Raw genomic sequence first — 14,461 nt, 5'->3', positions numbered from 1 at the left:
GCGGAGCAAAGTGCAGTGTAAGTGATAGAAAGGAAGATGTCAGGACAGCGGGACCACCTTTCTGTCGGGTGCCCAGCGTCAGGGACAAGGGCCTATCAGCCAAATTAGACGGCCTGATCATGTCCTTAGGACTAAAGCCCCTAACCTAGGGAACCCCAGCCCCAGTGACCACAGTCATGCCTGGTACCACAAAAGTGTCCTTTCCTCTCCTAGAGTCTGGGCAAGCATCCCAACACAAGGGTGAGCCTCCTGAACCTTTCAGAGACATTTGCTTCCTCTGAAAGTGTGGGTGTTGTTGCAGGGTATTTAGTCACACTGTGAACCCCGAGAGTGGATCATTTACTAGAAGGAAATCTGTTTCTAGTTGTGGCATGGCTCAGTCCTTAGCACACACTTTTAATCCCAAACAATGAAGGTAAAGTTAGTTTGTAGAAGGAAGCACTGGTGTTTGAAAGTGATGTCTAATTGAATGGTAGACAAAAATAATAGATCAGAGAAAGATTTGACAGAATAGGATCTGCCCCGCTCTCGTGAGAGGAAAGGGAGGCTTCTTAAGAGAGCAGTGCGGAGAGACAAGAGAAGGGGAGGAGGCAGGCTTACCTGGAGAGTTTTACAGAGACAAGATGAAGAGAAAACAAGATAAAGACAGAATGAGCCAGAGCATGAGAAGGAGCTACAAGATTAGAACAGATTGCTGGACTTTGTCTGAGGCCAAGCAGAGCGGTTCCGGAGAAGCCCAGAAGCCAGATTAAATCAGACAGCTTGGGCAGGAGAGGAGTTGAATCAGCCAGCTCAAAGCTCAGAAAGAACTAGAAAAAGTGAGTTTATGCAGCAGCCAGTCTCAGAGGCTGAAAACATCCTAGGCCTAGATTAGATGGTACAGAGGCCAGAAGCTCCCAAGACGAGGCCTAGGTTTGCGGACTAAGGCAAGGCGCCTCGGACAATTACATCAGGCGAATTTCTGAAGCTTTACGGGTGTTCTGAGTTCAGTACTGTCTTGTATCTTCCAATGCAGACCGTGACCACACAGCCCCTAGTCCCTAGCCCCAGCCTTCTCTCTGGTGTTCTGAGCTTCTTTAGCTATTTTTACAACTCCGTTCCTAACTTTATTTCCAATTTCCTCCAAAACATCCTGCTGGATGATCACATGGCTTTCAACCTGTCCATATTCTTCAGCACATCACTGAACACCACGGGGTGTCGAGCAGGGCTGCTGTGAGAAGTGGGGAGGCTGAAGTTCTTGGCTGTTCAGGAGGCTGCAGATGGAGCACAGGCTCGTGTCTACAGCAGGCTGTGCTGACTCTGCCTCTTTGGCAACCCTTGGGTACCAAAGGACTCTGCTCTCCCAGCCCAGAGGACACATGCGGACAACAAGAGAAGGGAATCAAGGTCCAACCATGGAGCGTCCGTGTGGGAATGACAGAAGGCATTTTCCCAGAGCCTTCCCTTGGGGAAGACTCTTTCAGTGACATTAGGACATCTTGCTGCCATCTGCTGAGAACTTGAAGAAATACAAGTTCACGAAGAACAAAGTTCTAGTGTCTGGACTTGGACCGAATCACACCCAGACGTCTTACCGGCTTCGGTTAGTGATGGGAGTCTCATCTTCAAAGATCCACTGCAGGCTCGGGGGTGGCTGGGCTGAAAACTGGCAATGGAACATGGCCTCCTCGTTCCTTGCTACAACAACATCCTGAGGTGCCAGCACCACCCTGGCAAAGCTTTCATCTGTGGCAAGGGGAGGCGCGGAGGAGGTGAGCAGGCATGGCAGTGAGCCCCTCCTAGCCCTGCCTCCCCTCTTCCATTCCCACCACAGGCTCACCTGCAACACTCAAAGTGAAGTTTTGGCTGCTGCAGGCCTGGCCAAAGGCATTGTGGGCACAGCAGGAGTAGAGGCCACTATGTTCGGGACTGGCTGGCCGTAGGGTCAGGTTCCTCTCCCTGCTGCTGACGGTGTGGGTGCTCTGATCATCAGATAGGGGGGTCCCATCTCGGAACCACTGGTAGGTAGGCCTGTAGGACATGGGCATTCATAAGCTTGGGAAGAGGGGTACAGAATAAGACATCTAACCGGGTACTCCAGTTTACAAGTGGAGGAATGGGCCTGGGAAGGGAAAACAGTCTGCGTAAGGGCAAACATTAGTTCAGGGGTAAAAGCAAACAAATCCAGATCGCTCAGTTCCCAGAGTCTAGGGCCATTCATGCAGTATTCCCCCTTCTCCAGCTACTAGAGGCCGGTGGGAGTGGTGCCAGCATGAAGCAAAGTCCATCTGCACGGATTCTAGGACTTGGGGTGACATCCCATCCTCCATGGCTCCTTACCGAGGGTGCCCATCAATGTGACATCGCAGTGTGACCTGGGTCTGGGGCTGGATCTCAGCTTCTGAGGCTGGGTGCTTCAGGACCACAGGACCTGCCTCGATCCCTGGAGCAGATGCCACAGTTACAGTGAGCAGAGCAAAGGTGGGAAGGTGGAGGGGAAGGAGGGCACCACGGAGCCCTTAGGCGTGTACCCGTCTTACACACACACACACACACACACACACACACACACACACACACACACGAGTACTGTGAAGCTGAAGTCAAGGCTGTGGGTCCAGACACAGAGCACATGCCCTGTCCCTGGTGGGTCAAATTTAATACACGCCAAGGACTTCAATGAAAGCCTCCAGTAGATAAAAGGGACAGAGACTCGAAGCAGTGGGGGAGGGTGGGAAAGATGGACGGTACTCTGTCTGTGGTAATAGTGTGTGTTCAGCATGTATGGGACCCTAGGTCCAAACTATAGCAAAGAAAAGGGAAAGGCGGGTTTAGAAGGATGGATGAGAGGGGAGGGGAGAGGACAGGGTGAGGAAGAAGATGCAAAGATGGTGGAAAAGTGAGGAGGGAGAGAAGGAAGCAATAGGAGCCTATTAACTCCCTCTCATCCACACAAGCAGTATCACAAATGAGCTCTCTCTGCCCCATTCAACTGGCAGCAGGAGAAACCGAGGCAGAGGCTCCCAGGCCTCAGCTGCTGAGGCTGAAGGCTGCGCCACCAGGCACAGCACCCTCCCTCCACAGGCTCTCACTCACATTTGATGTTGAAGGAGGCATTGGTACTGCGGGCTTCCTCTCCAGTGACGTTATCCCGAGCCACACACTGGAAAGCACCAGAATCCTGGAGCCGGTCCACAGCTGAGAAACTCAGGCTGCTCCCCTGGGCAAACCGTCGCTCGGTGTCCTGGACAGGCACTCCATTGAGCAGCCAGTACACGTGCACCCGGTCCGGAGCCTCCACTTCACACCGGAGTAGCGCCCGGCGCCCTTGAAGTGCATCCTGGGAGGACGGCTCCTTGATAAAGACGATAGCGGCTTGGGCACCTGCGGACGCAGACGTGGGAGAAGCAGGGTCAGGAGGAGCTGATGCCTCTGACCTAACACAGTGGGGAACGGGGCACAGCCATGGCTGGTCAATAAACAGAGGCACAAATAACAATGCTATAGTTGCAGAGGTCCTCAGAGGAGTTCCAACTGTGTTGGAATCCAGACAAAAATGTCCCCGGTCAGGCTGATGAGATGGCTCAGTGGTTAAGAGCACCGACTGCTCTTCCAAAGGTCCTGAGTTCAAATCCCAGAAACCACATGGTGGCTCACAACCATCTGTAATGAGATCTGACGCCCTCTTCTGGTGTGTCTAAAGACAGCTACAGTGTACTTATTTATAATAATAAATAAATCTTTTTTTAAAAAAATGTCCCCAGTCAGGGAGCCTTGAGCTCTGAGGATAGGACGGACAAATATACAAGATATGTCTGTGTAAATGCCAAGTGGATGGTGTGGAAAGCGGGAACCCTGAGGGCTGGGTGGGGCTGATCACACCGGGCTTCCCAAAGACAAGGGCCCCAGACCTACAAGACCGACGCTAGGCTGGGGACCAGGGGACGGGAAAAGTAACCCGACCCTCCCTTGCCTACCCCAGAGGGAAGGCACAGAATAAAGTCTGATCTTGACTTGAACATCATGGGAAAATGACAACTTAGCCAGAGAACCCTAGAGTACCAGCCACGAAGGCAGCCGTGGCTCTGAAGCCCATCCACGGTGCTCTGCAGCCCCCGAGACATCACCCTCTCACTGGAGAAGCAGAAGTTCTCAAGACACAAAGGCTATGGCCAAGATGTACTGAGGTCACCCTGATGTCCGGTCTATCAGGCCACAGATCTATATGCAAAGCCTCCTGCACACGGTCACTCAGTTTTAGCCCCAACTAAGGAGACAACTATGAACAAGGAGCCTCCACCCCCGAAACCAGAGGCAGAACCAGGGCCAGGGGCAACAGGGGCAAAGCAAGCACCTGTGCTGTGCAGATGGGCGGGGCGGGGCGGGGCAACGTTATAGCAGTGTCACAAGTAACATGGTAGGCTTTGTTCATGCCATGTGGGTGCCTGGCAGAGTCACAGAACCACCGGGAGGGCAGGCGGGCTTAAATGTGGAAGAGATGTTCCCAGCCACCAGGAAGAAGCAGGCTTGGGGCCAAGTCACTGGGGAGCAGTCACAGCCCAGCCAACACTCCCGAAAGACTCTAGAGATGAGGTTTGGTTCTTCAGGCCTGAGATTCTGCCTTCTCAGAGTTAATACAAGTCCTAGGATCTAACAGGACTAACAGCCTAGAGAAGAGGCTACTCTGAAAACAGTCTATCTTCCAACCTTCCCAAAGGCCCACCACCCCTAACACAAAACATTCAGGGAGCTGGCAATGTCCTCAAAGCACCCTTCTTCCCTCTCAATGGGGTCCTGTTGGTTCTCTGTGCAAACCAATTCTCTACCAAGCAGGGTGATCCCACCCACTGTGCCAGTTAACAAACATGCCTTTAGGCACCTTGGTTACTGTGCCAACGCAGACACTCCCCATCCATTTCTAAATACTCCACAGGGGTGTGGCCCTGTCCCCACTAGGCATCATGGTACAAAACCCTTTGCGGTGTGGAACTCTATGCAAACTCAGGCCCAGAAATAGGAAGGAATAACTAAAGGTCAGACAACTTACATGTTACAACTCCATGCCCAAAACCTAAAGAAGCCAGCCCCTCATCTCACGCTCTTCCTGGAAACATCCGATCCTACCAGGGGGAGTCGGTTTCCTCACAGTCAGGCAGTGTGGCAGACCTGCCTCCCACAGACAATTCCAGGCTCACAAAGACACTCAGAGAACACTGGGTGACCGGAAGAAAAATTCATGTCTAGGGTGGCCCCCGGCATCAGGCGCATTTGCCCACTTCCGCCTGTGGCTGACAGAATCAGCTCTACTCCACAGTCCTCTGTAAATGCAAATCTTGGGACCCTCAACCCATGACTCCAGGATGTTCACCAAAAAGCAGAGACATCGCCTATGACAGTCAGGGTGACAGTCAGGGTGTCCAACTTGCTGCTTATAATAGTATGAATACAGTCGAACCCAAGATTGTAAACTTGCTTAAAACACATGAGTCTTAAAAAACAAAACAAGTGTTGTGCGTATGCATCCATCCACGTGTGCACACACGTATGGAGAGGTCAGAGGTCAACCTCAGATACCACTCCATTTTGTGTCCGGAGTCAGGGTCTCTCACTCATCTGGAACTTATCAAGTAGGCCAGGCTGTCTGGCCAGTGAACCCCACGGGAGCCTGTCTTATGCCCCTCTGGTACTAGGTTCCAAGCACATGCCACCACACCTGGATTTTTATGTGGGCTCTGGGGATTGAACTCAGGTCTTCTGTAGGCAGATTGCCTATCTGAGGATAATTAGTTATAGTTGGTTCTCCCCTTCCACCATATGGGTTCCAGGAATTGAACTTGGGTTATTCACCAAGTGTGATGGTAAGGGCCAGAGGTTTAACCATCTCACTGGTTAAACGGATGAAAAAATTTGGGGGGTGGGCAACCTAATTGCATGTGTGGGTTTTTTAATTCCCTTAAACGCTTTTTTTTTTTTTGGGGGGGGGGTTCGAGACAGGGTTTTTCTGTGTAGCCCTGGCTGTCCTGGAACTCACTTTGTAGACCAGGCTGGCCTCGAACTCAGAAATCTGCCTGCCTCTGCCTCCCGAGTGCTGGGATTAAAGGCGTGCGCCACCACCGCCCGGCTGGCTTATTTTATTTCTAAGGATATATTAGAGTGTGTTCAGCTTCAGGCAGAGCCAAGTCTGATCCTGTTGCGCTCTGTGTTCTTCCCACAGGAAGATCTTGTGAGCCACAATGCAGCTCTGTGTGTGTGTGTGAAATGCCTTGACCGGAATTCACCTTTGGTAAGAGGCAACTACTGTTAAGCCCAGGAACTCTCTTCCTGCGCAAGGATTCAACGTCTCAGAATATTAGACAACTCTCCTCACGCCAAAGCTCTGGGATGTGCCAAAGCCTAGACAGATGAGAAATCACCCCCAGGGAGCAGAGATCAACCAGATGGTGGGTGGGACGTCAGGATAGACCCTGAGGGTACAGGAGCCCCAGACCACCTGCTGCAGAAACCTGAGAAGAGCCTATGTAAGTAACTCTGAGGGACTCGGCTCAGCCCCCACCCCCAGCTTTCCACATCCTGGGGTCAGGACTATGCTCCTCTAGAGCTAGCTGTGACCAGAGCCGCAGCATTCCCAGACTGCCACTCAGAGCCTCCGCCATCCTGCACCCCTATGACATGGCCTGGGAAACATCAAAGCCGGGCCTCCCAGGGGCCTCTGTCTTGACGTCAGCTCACAGCAGGTCCTGGTTAGTGCCTGGCTGGGGTACACTGAGATGTTTCCAAAGCCAGCAGAAAGGAGCCTCCGGGCTTCTCAGAGGCCCTGCTCAGTGGCCCCCACATTTGCTTAGAAGGCAGTGGGAATGTGCCCCGGCTGCCAACCTGTATGGCTCATTGTAAACATTGCTCCATCGACGTTTTGGGGAACCGGAGAGTCCCCGGCAAGTGATGCCAGACCCCAGGAGCTCTTAGCTTTGTGCAGAGGCGGCTTTTGGGGACTAAGGTGGTACCTATCCCAAGGTGGTTTCATTTCTTGTCCTTACCTCTAACTAGAGGGATGGTCTGAGAAAGGCCTTCTCTGGACTCGGGTCTCCTAAAGCTGCACTGCCTCTCTTCACTGGACCCTGTGGAGCTGCAGCACAGCAACCTACTACGTAATGGCAGTTTGCCTGCCACCAAGCAGCCCTACCCAGGTATAATCTGGGGGTGCCGCGACACCAGGCTGATCAGGGGCTAAGTGGATTTATGTATCTGAGGGCCACATCTACCAGGGAACATCCAGAAAGGGAGCAGGTGGTAGGAGCTTTGCCTGTGGGCATGAGCAACCCAAGAATCTCCTTAGCAACAAGATGTAGGCAGAGCTATCTCCTTAGCAACAAGATGTAGGCAGAGCTATCTCTCTACCACACAGAATCCCTAGCTCAAGCTTCAAACACCTCATGAAGGCGCTTTCTGCGCTTTACCTCTGGCTCGTTAACAGTCCACTACACAGACACTTACAGTACTCTTTTTTTTTTAAGATTTATTTTATGTATGTGAGTACACTGTAGCTGTACTGATGGTTGTGAGCCTTCCTGTGGCTGTTGGGAACTGCATTTTAGGACCTCTGCTTGCTCCATTCAACCCTGCTCGCTGCGGTCGGCCCCGCTTGCTCCGGTCAACTCTACTCACTCAGTCCCTGCTTGCTCTGGCCCTAAGATTTATTTATTATTATACATAAGTACACTGTAGCTAACTTCAGACACCCCAGAAGAGATCATCAGATCTCATTATGGAGGGTTGTGAGCCACCATGTGGTTGCTGGGATTTGAACTCAGGACCTCGGGAAGAGCAGTTGGTGCTCTTAAGCACTGAGCCATCTCACCAGCCCCTAGTCCTAGCCTCTTTAAAGAAAAAAAAAAAAAAAAAAAAAAAGCCAGGGCTGGAGAGATGGCTCAGTGGTTAAGGGAGCCGACTGCTCTTCCAGAAGACTTGATTTCAAATCCCAGGAACCACATGGTGGCTCACAACCATCTGTAATAGGATCTGATGCCCTCTTCTGGTGTGTCTAAAGAGAGTGACAGCGTGGTCACATTAAATAAATAAATCAAAGAAGAAGAAGGAGGAGGAGGAGGAGGAGGGAGGAGGAGGAGGGGGAGGAGGAGGGGGAGGGAGAAGGAGAAGGAGAAGAAAGAGAAGAAGAAGAAGAAGAAGAAGAAGAAGAAGAAGAAGAAGAAGAAGAAGAAGAAGAAGAAGAAGAAGAAGAAGAAGAAGAAAAGAGAATGAGTCTCATCTTAAAGAGAAAAACAAAGGCCAATCTCCACGCCTGCTCTATGCCTGACACTGAAGCACACCTGATACACAACCCTGATCTAACACCCAAGCCCTGGTTGTTCTCTGGGCTCCAGACCCACCCAGTCTGTGCGCTTGGGTGTGTGCTTATACATTTGTGTCAACACCGCCGCTATATGGAAGGAACAGCAAACAGTTTGGTTTGGGGGATTTTGTTTTGTGGTACTGGGGTTCAAGCTCAAGGCCTGTACATGCTGAAGCAAAGTGCTCTCCCACGGAATTACACACCCAGCCCTTGGCATGTGCACGAGGGTACTCCTTGCAAAAAGGTCCCGAGATGAAGCCATGGCTGGCCTGGCGCTTGCTATGTAGATCAGGCTGACCTGTGGCTAACGGAGATCCGTCCGTCTCAGCCCTCTGAGTGAGGGATTAAATGAGTACATCAGAAGACGTGGCTGGCGCTAGTCCTCGCTCTTGACCGACAGGGTCTTACAGTGTCGTTGAAGCCTACCTTGAATCTGAGCCCCTCCTGCCTCTGCCTCCCAAGGGCTGAGATTACACAGATGTGGCCCCACCCCGGCCAAGCAACAGGAAGCTTTCACTCCGGTTCTCAGCAATTCTGGCTCATTCACTGCACGAAGAATCCACTTCAGCTGCCCATCTCTCAAGGGCAAACCCTCTGACCTGTGGGGGGGAAATGCCTCCACATCCCGTACAGGGCTCAGAACCTGCATAATGTAACTAAAGAATTCTAATTCCTTCATCTCCCTCTTGTAAAACCCCACCCTTTGGACCAAGCCTCTGCAACTCGAGTTACTGAGCTGTACCTTGCCAGCCCAAGCCTCCCAGGTACAGGCTCTGGGACACCACAGGGCACTTTACATGGTAGTGTATGTTCAAGAGAGAGACTGTATTACCTCCTCTATACCCAAGAGCCGCCAGTCATACAAACCTGGCTAAGTCTTGCACACCAGAGCTCCAGGGTTCCAGGTTCCTCTGAGGAAGATCCTTATCTTCAGGTGGCCCCTGGAACCTGGACCTGAGTGGATCTTGCTGGAGCAGTATCAACAGAAATGAGCCACAGTGTGCCAGGTTTCCATGCCATTTCTGGAGCAACACTAAGGCACATGCCAGGACAAGTAGCCTTCACCTTGTGAGGCACAAATGTTCCAGGTTAGAGAGCAGCCGGGCTCCTGTCCTACAAAGAGACAGTCCCCAACACAAGTCTCTCCATGTGGAAACTTCAATTCTCTTCTCTTTAAAATTTATTTATATGTCTGTGTCTGTTTAAGTTATGCAGCATGTGTATAGGTGACCTTGGGGACCAGAAGAGGGTATCAGATCCCCCCTTGGAATCTTGGAGTTATTCATGGACATGAGGAATGTGGGTCCTGGGAACCGAACCCAGGTCCTTGCAAGAGCAGCAAGCAGTCCTAACTGCTCAGCGACCACTCCAGCCCGCTTTGTCATTCTTCCTTGAGGCTGGCTTTCACGCAGCCTATGGCGGCCTGCTATACAGCAGAGGGTGGCCTTGAACTTCCTACTCTCTTGCCTGCTAGGACTATAGGCAAGTTGACTGGGGTGTTGGGAAGCAACCTTGGTCCTTTGGAAAAGCAACCAGCAGTTTCAACTGCTGAGCCACCTTTCCAGGATTAATGTCTGAGGACTACATCTCTGCCTCGGTGGGAACCTCTCAGGAATGAACTGCACGCCCAGTCACCTCCCAGGTCCCCCAGGCTGTTTGTTATCTGTGCCTCCGGGTTGAGATATCCTTTCCCACCCACTTTACACGTAGTTCAGCACCGACAGGTCTAAGGATAAGCACGTGTGTCTGTCACCACGTGGATCCAAGCAGAGAGTTGAGGCTTCAGGGCTCCAAAGCCACTGGCCACATCATAGGTATGACACCTCCCCGTCTTCTATGGGCAGGGTAGGACCCGACAGATGTACTTCACCCCCCCAAACATCTGTGCGTGTCTTCAAGGAAGCAGCCGTGGCAGCAGCAAAGACTCGGCTCAGAGCGGAATGCTGCTCATGAAAAAGAAATATGGGCCAGGGAGACCTGGGTTCTAGTCCTCCTAGAACATAACCTGAGCCGATCACCCTTGCCCATAACTCTGAGTTAATTAGCTCCGAGGACGCTGGGAAGTGTTGGAGACTCAGAGGCTCCGCTCTCCAGGCCGTGTCCCCACCCCAGCCTGCAGCTGCGCACAGTTGGCTCTCCTTTGGAAAATGTGGGGCCAGGCCTTAGAGGGATTACTTGTGACCCTCTCCACACGGCAGGTGCACTGGGCCCGAGGCAGCTGGGGGCACAGTGGAGGGGGAATCTGTCACCTTCCCTGTGACCCTCCCCTCTCCTGGGCTTAGCCTCCTAATGAGATTCTCTACTGTGTTCCCATGCCACGGAGGAGGCCACGTGCCACAGAGGAGGGCTGACATTTTTGTCTGTGTGGTGATGCTTCTGCGCCCCTCCTGGTGACTAGGACACTAGGAAAAGTACCCCATGAGCATGTGTGGCAGTGGTCCTCAGCCTCCCTGATGCTACAACCCTTTACTACAGTTCCTCACATTGTGGTGACCCTCCCCCAAACCATAACATTATTTTTGTTGCTATTTCATATGTGTAATTTTGCTTCTGATATGAATTGTAATGTGTTTTCCAATGGTCTTAAGAGACCACCATGAAACAGTCGTTTGACCCCCAGGCTGGGCTGGGAACTGTCACGTGACTGCCCTGAAATAGGGTTCTAGATTTACTTTCATCTAAGATAGCCAAAATTTGATTTTCTTCTATGGGCCTGACTTTCAGATTTGGAAAACGGGAGCCTTGAACAGCTTTCTGCACCACCCCCAGCTCACATGAGGCTGTTTAAATTTAACTTAATGTGAAATGACATCCAAGCGAGCTGGAGAGACAGCTCAACAGTTAAGTACTGCCTGCTCTTCTAGAGGACCCAGCACTCACATCGGGTGGCCCACAACCATCTTTTGTGGGATCTAAAGCTCTCTGAACCCTTTGGGCACCTAAATGATATACAAAAAATCACACACACACACACACAACACCAATTCTTAAAATAATAAAAAGAAAGCCGGGCAGTGGTGGTGCACGCCTTTAATCAAATAAATAAATAAATAAATAAATAAATAAATAAAACACGAAATAAAGTTAAAAATTCTCTTCCTCAGACTCTGTCCACTCGCCACATTTGAGGTACACAAGAAGTCGGGTATAGCTGTCAGTCACCATACTGAACGGAACAGAGAAAGCAGCTCCACCCTGGAAGAGTCCCACTGTAGCAATGCCTGTACGGTGCACGCCTCTTGCCAGGCTCTGTAAGATGCTATGCTATTTCTGAGCCATGGAATTCTCAACACTGGTCAGCAGTATTTATTTTTGTATCTATTTGTGTGTGATACAATGTGTGTGTGTGTGTGTGTGTGTGTGTGTATCTGTGGCGTCTAGCATATGGTGTGTGCGTGTGTGTGTGTGTGGTGTGTCTGATGTGTGTGTAGTATGTACATGCGAGTGTGTGCTTCTCAATCACTCTCTATCTTATAGAGGTGGACTCTCTCACTTGAACAGAGAACCCTTGCTTCTGCGTGTCCAGCTTGCCAGCTTGCCTCCTGTACACTGTGATTAGAGGCAGTGGCCATGCCTATCTCCCAATTAAGTAGGTTCTGGAGATCTGAAGTCTGGTCCTCACCCTCATACGGCAAGGTTTTGCCCACTGAGCCAACTCCCCAGCCCCTCAGCACACGTTTATAGACACCCTGGAGTTAGGGCGTCTTCATCAACGCCAGAGTGAGTACCTAGCCCTGGGCTCTCAGGTCTACATTCTTCCCAGGATGTCACCAGAAAAAGCAAGGGCTTTCTTTTTTTTCCCCTTTTTAAAAAGATTTATTTATTATTATATCTAAATACACTATAGCTGTCTTCAGATGCACCAGAAGAGGGCGTCAGATCTCATTACAGATGGTTGTGAGCCACCATGTGGTTGCTGGGATTTGAACTCAGGACCTCTGGAAGAGCAGTCGGTGCTCTTAACCACTGAGCCATCTCTCCAGTCCCAAGGGCTTTCTTTTATCTTTTTTTTTTTTTTTGGTCCACTAATTCCCTGTCCATACCCCTCCCCACAACTGTTCTGTTGGATTTAATATAAATCCTTTTGTTTAGATGCAGCATTTTAAAATATGATAGTTGATCTACATTACATGTAAGTATTTTTGAAAGATTTTTGTTTTATTTTTAGCTAGGTTTATGTGTGTGGGTGCAGACACTTATGGAGGCCAGAAGAGGGCGTCAGATAGCCTTGAAGCTGGAGTTAGGTGACAGGCATCTAACACAGGAGCAAGGAACTGAACTCAGGGCCTCTGTAAAATCAGTCAGTGCTCCTAAAAGCTGGACCAACTTCTCAACCCCGAAACAAGTTTGTTTGTTTTTGTTTAGATTTACATTGGTGTTTTGTAGCTGGAATTACTGACAGTTGTGAACTGTCATGGGGATGCTGAGATTTGAACCTGGGGACTTTGGAAGAGCAGCCAGTGCTCTTTCTTAACTGTTGAGCCATCTCTCCAGCCTCTAGACTGGATATTTTTAACTTATGTAGACTGCCTTACATTGTGTCTTCTGTACTTCAGCTGACTCCCATTTCCATTGTTTTGAAGCTACCTTCCTGTGGTCTGCATCCACACCCTCCCCAAGTGATGAATGGACTGTTGAGTTTGGGCAGGAGAAGCAAAAAAAAAAAAAAAAAGTGTTACTTTTTAGAGAGAGGAAGATATGCCTCTGTAGTTAAGGAGAGCATGCTGCTCCTCCAAAGGACCCAAGTTCAGTTCCCAGCACCCACATCAAGCTGCTCCAGGAAATCTGATGCCTCCTCTACCTCCGTGGGCACACACACACACACACACACCAGATACACAGGAATAAAAACAAATCTTAAAGTGATAATAACAACCACCAGTAGCGTGTGGTAGCATACACCTTTAATCCCAAACTCAGGAGGCAGAAGCAGGAAGATCTCTGTGAGTTCAAGGTCATCTTAATCTACATAGCAAGTTCCATGACAGCCAGGGCTATACTGAGACTGTCTCAATACAAATTATTTTTTAAAAGATTTAATACACACACACACACCCATAGCTCATCTTAAGACTGTAGCTGAAGAGGACATCAGACCCCATTACAGATGGTTGTGAGCCACCACGTGGCTGCTGGGAATTGAACTCAGGACCTCTGGAAGAGCAGCCAGCGCTCTTAACCGCTGAGTCATCTCTCCAGTGCAATACAAATCATTTTTTAAAGCCAGTTGATGGTAGTTCACACCTTTAACCCCAGCACTAAGGAGGCAGAAGCAGGTAGAGTTTGAGGCCAGCCTGAGCTACAGAGCAAGTTCCAGGACAGTCAGTGTTACACAGAGAAACCCTGTCTAGAAAACAAACAAATTTTTTTAAGTAGGTAGCTGAGCATAGGTGTCCACAGCCTGAATTTCAATCTTTACAACATACCTTCCTCCTTACATGCAGAGGATCTCCTGTTTCCCCCAACTGTCTAGGTATCTTTGGGGCCTCAACACCCTGGCCCCACATATCCCAGGCTGTGTCTGGGTATCCTTGGGGCCCCACACATCCCAGCCTATGTCTGGGTATCCTCGGGGCCCCACACACTCCAGCCTGTGTCTGGGTATCCTTGGGGCCCCACACACCCCAGGCTGTGTCTGGGTATCCTCGGGGCCCCACACATCCCAGCCTTGCCTCTCCTGCTCTCCGTCCTCTTTGCTCCAAAAGCCGTCTGAGAGGCTGGACCTCAGCTGGCTTCAAAGGGACATGAGCATCATTAGTCTCCTATTTTTATATTTAGAAATGTTCTGCAAACCACTTCCCGAGCAGCCAAGGCAGCGGAATGTGAGGAAATGGCTTTGCTATGTCATGATGTGGAAGGCCTGTGGCAAGCGGCATCTGCCACGTGGCCGGGACGTGCAGTGATGTCAAACATATGTGCAGGAGGCTGAGGCGCCCCTCAGCAGCTGGGCTGTCCTTTAGAGGTAGGGTCCAGCAGTCAGGGCCACACTCAGCCCACCTTCCTTCCCAGAGAAGACTCATCTTTACCAACAGCTGCATCTGAGCCACACACCCCCCCAGGCGGTGGTCTTAGGGGGCGCTTCCCCAAAGACCTAAAAGGTCAGGGGTCAGGACAACCTGGGACACAAAGGGA

General features: G+C 50.7%; 1 protein-coding gene across 1 annotated transcript in view; it reads right to left on the bottom strand.

The window, feature by feature from the left end:
- Ptk7 (protein tyrosine kinase 7 (inactive)) overlaps positions 1 to 14,461 on the bottom strand; it is a 68,925-nt gene that overhangs the window by 24,263 nt on the left and 30,201 nt on the right. Inside the window, exons 2-5 of the mRNA XM_021186463.2 lie at positions 3,079 to 3,366; positions 2,323 to 2,425; positions 1,823 to 2,013; positions 1,578 to 1,728 (exon numbers count right to left, since the gene is read on the bottom strand). Coding sequence (XP_021042122.1) covers positions 1,578 to 1,728; positions 1,823 to 2,013; positions 2,323 to 2,425; positions 3,079 to 3,366 — 733 coding nt within the window. The remainder of the gene's footprint in view (positions 1 to 1,577; positions 1,729 to 1,822; positions 2,014 to 2,322; positions 2,426 to 3,078; positions 3,367 to 14,461) is intronic.

The sequence above is a fragment of the Mus caroli genome, unplaced genomic scaffold (assembly GCF_978045245.1).
Source record: "Mus caroli unplaced genomic scaffold, Mus_caroli_1 scaffold_18, whole genome shotgun sequence".
NCBI classification, from domain to species: domain Eukaryota; kingdom Metazoa; phylum Chordata; class Mammalia; order Rodentia; family Muridae; genus Mus; species Mus caroli.
Note: the sequence above shows the minus strand (reverse complement) of the source record. Positions and strands in the feature narration are given on the sequence as shown.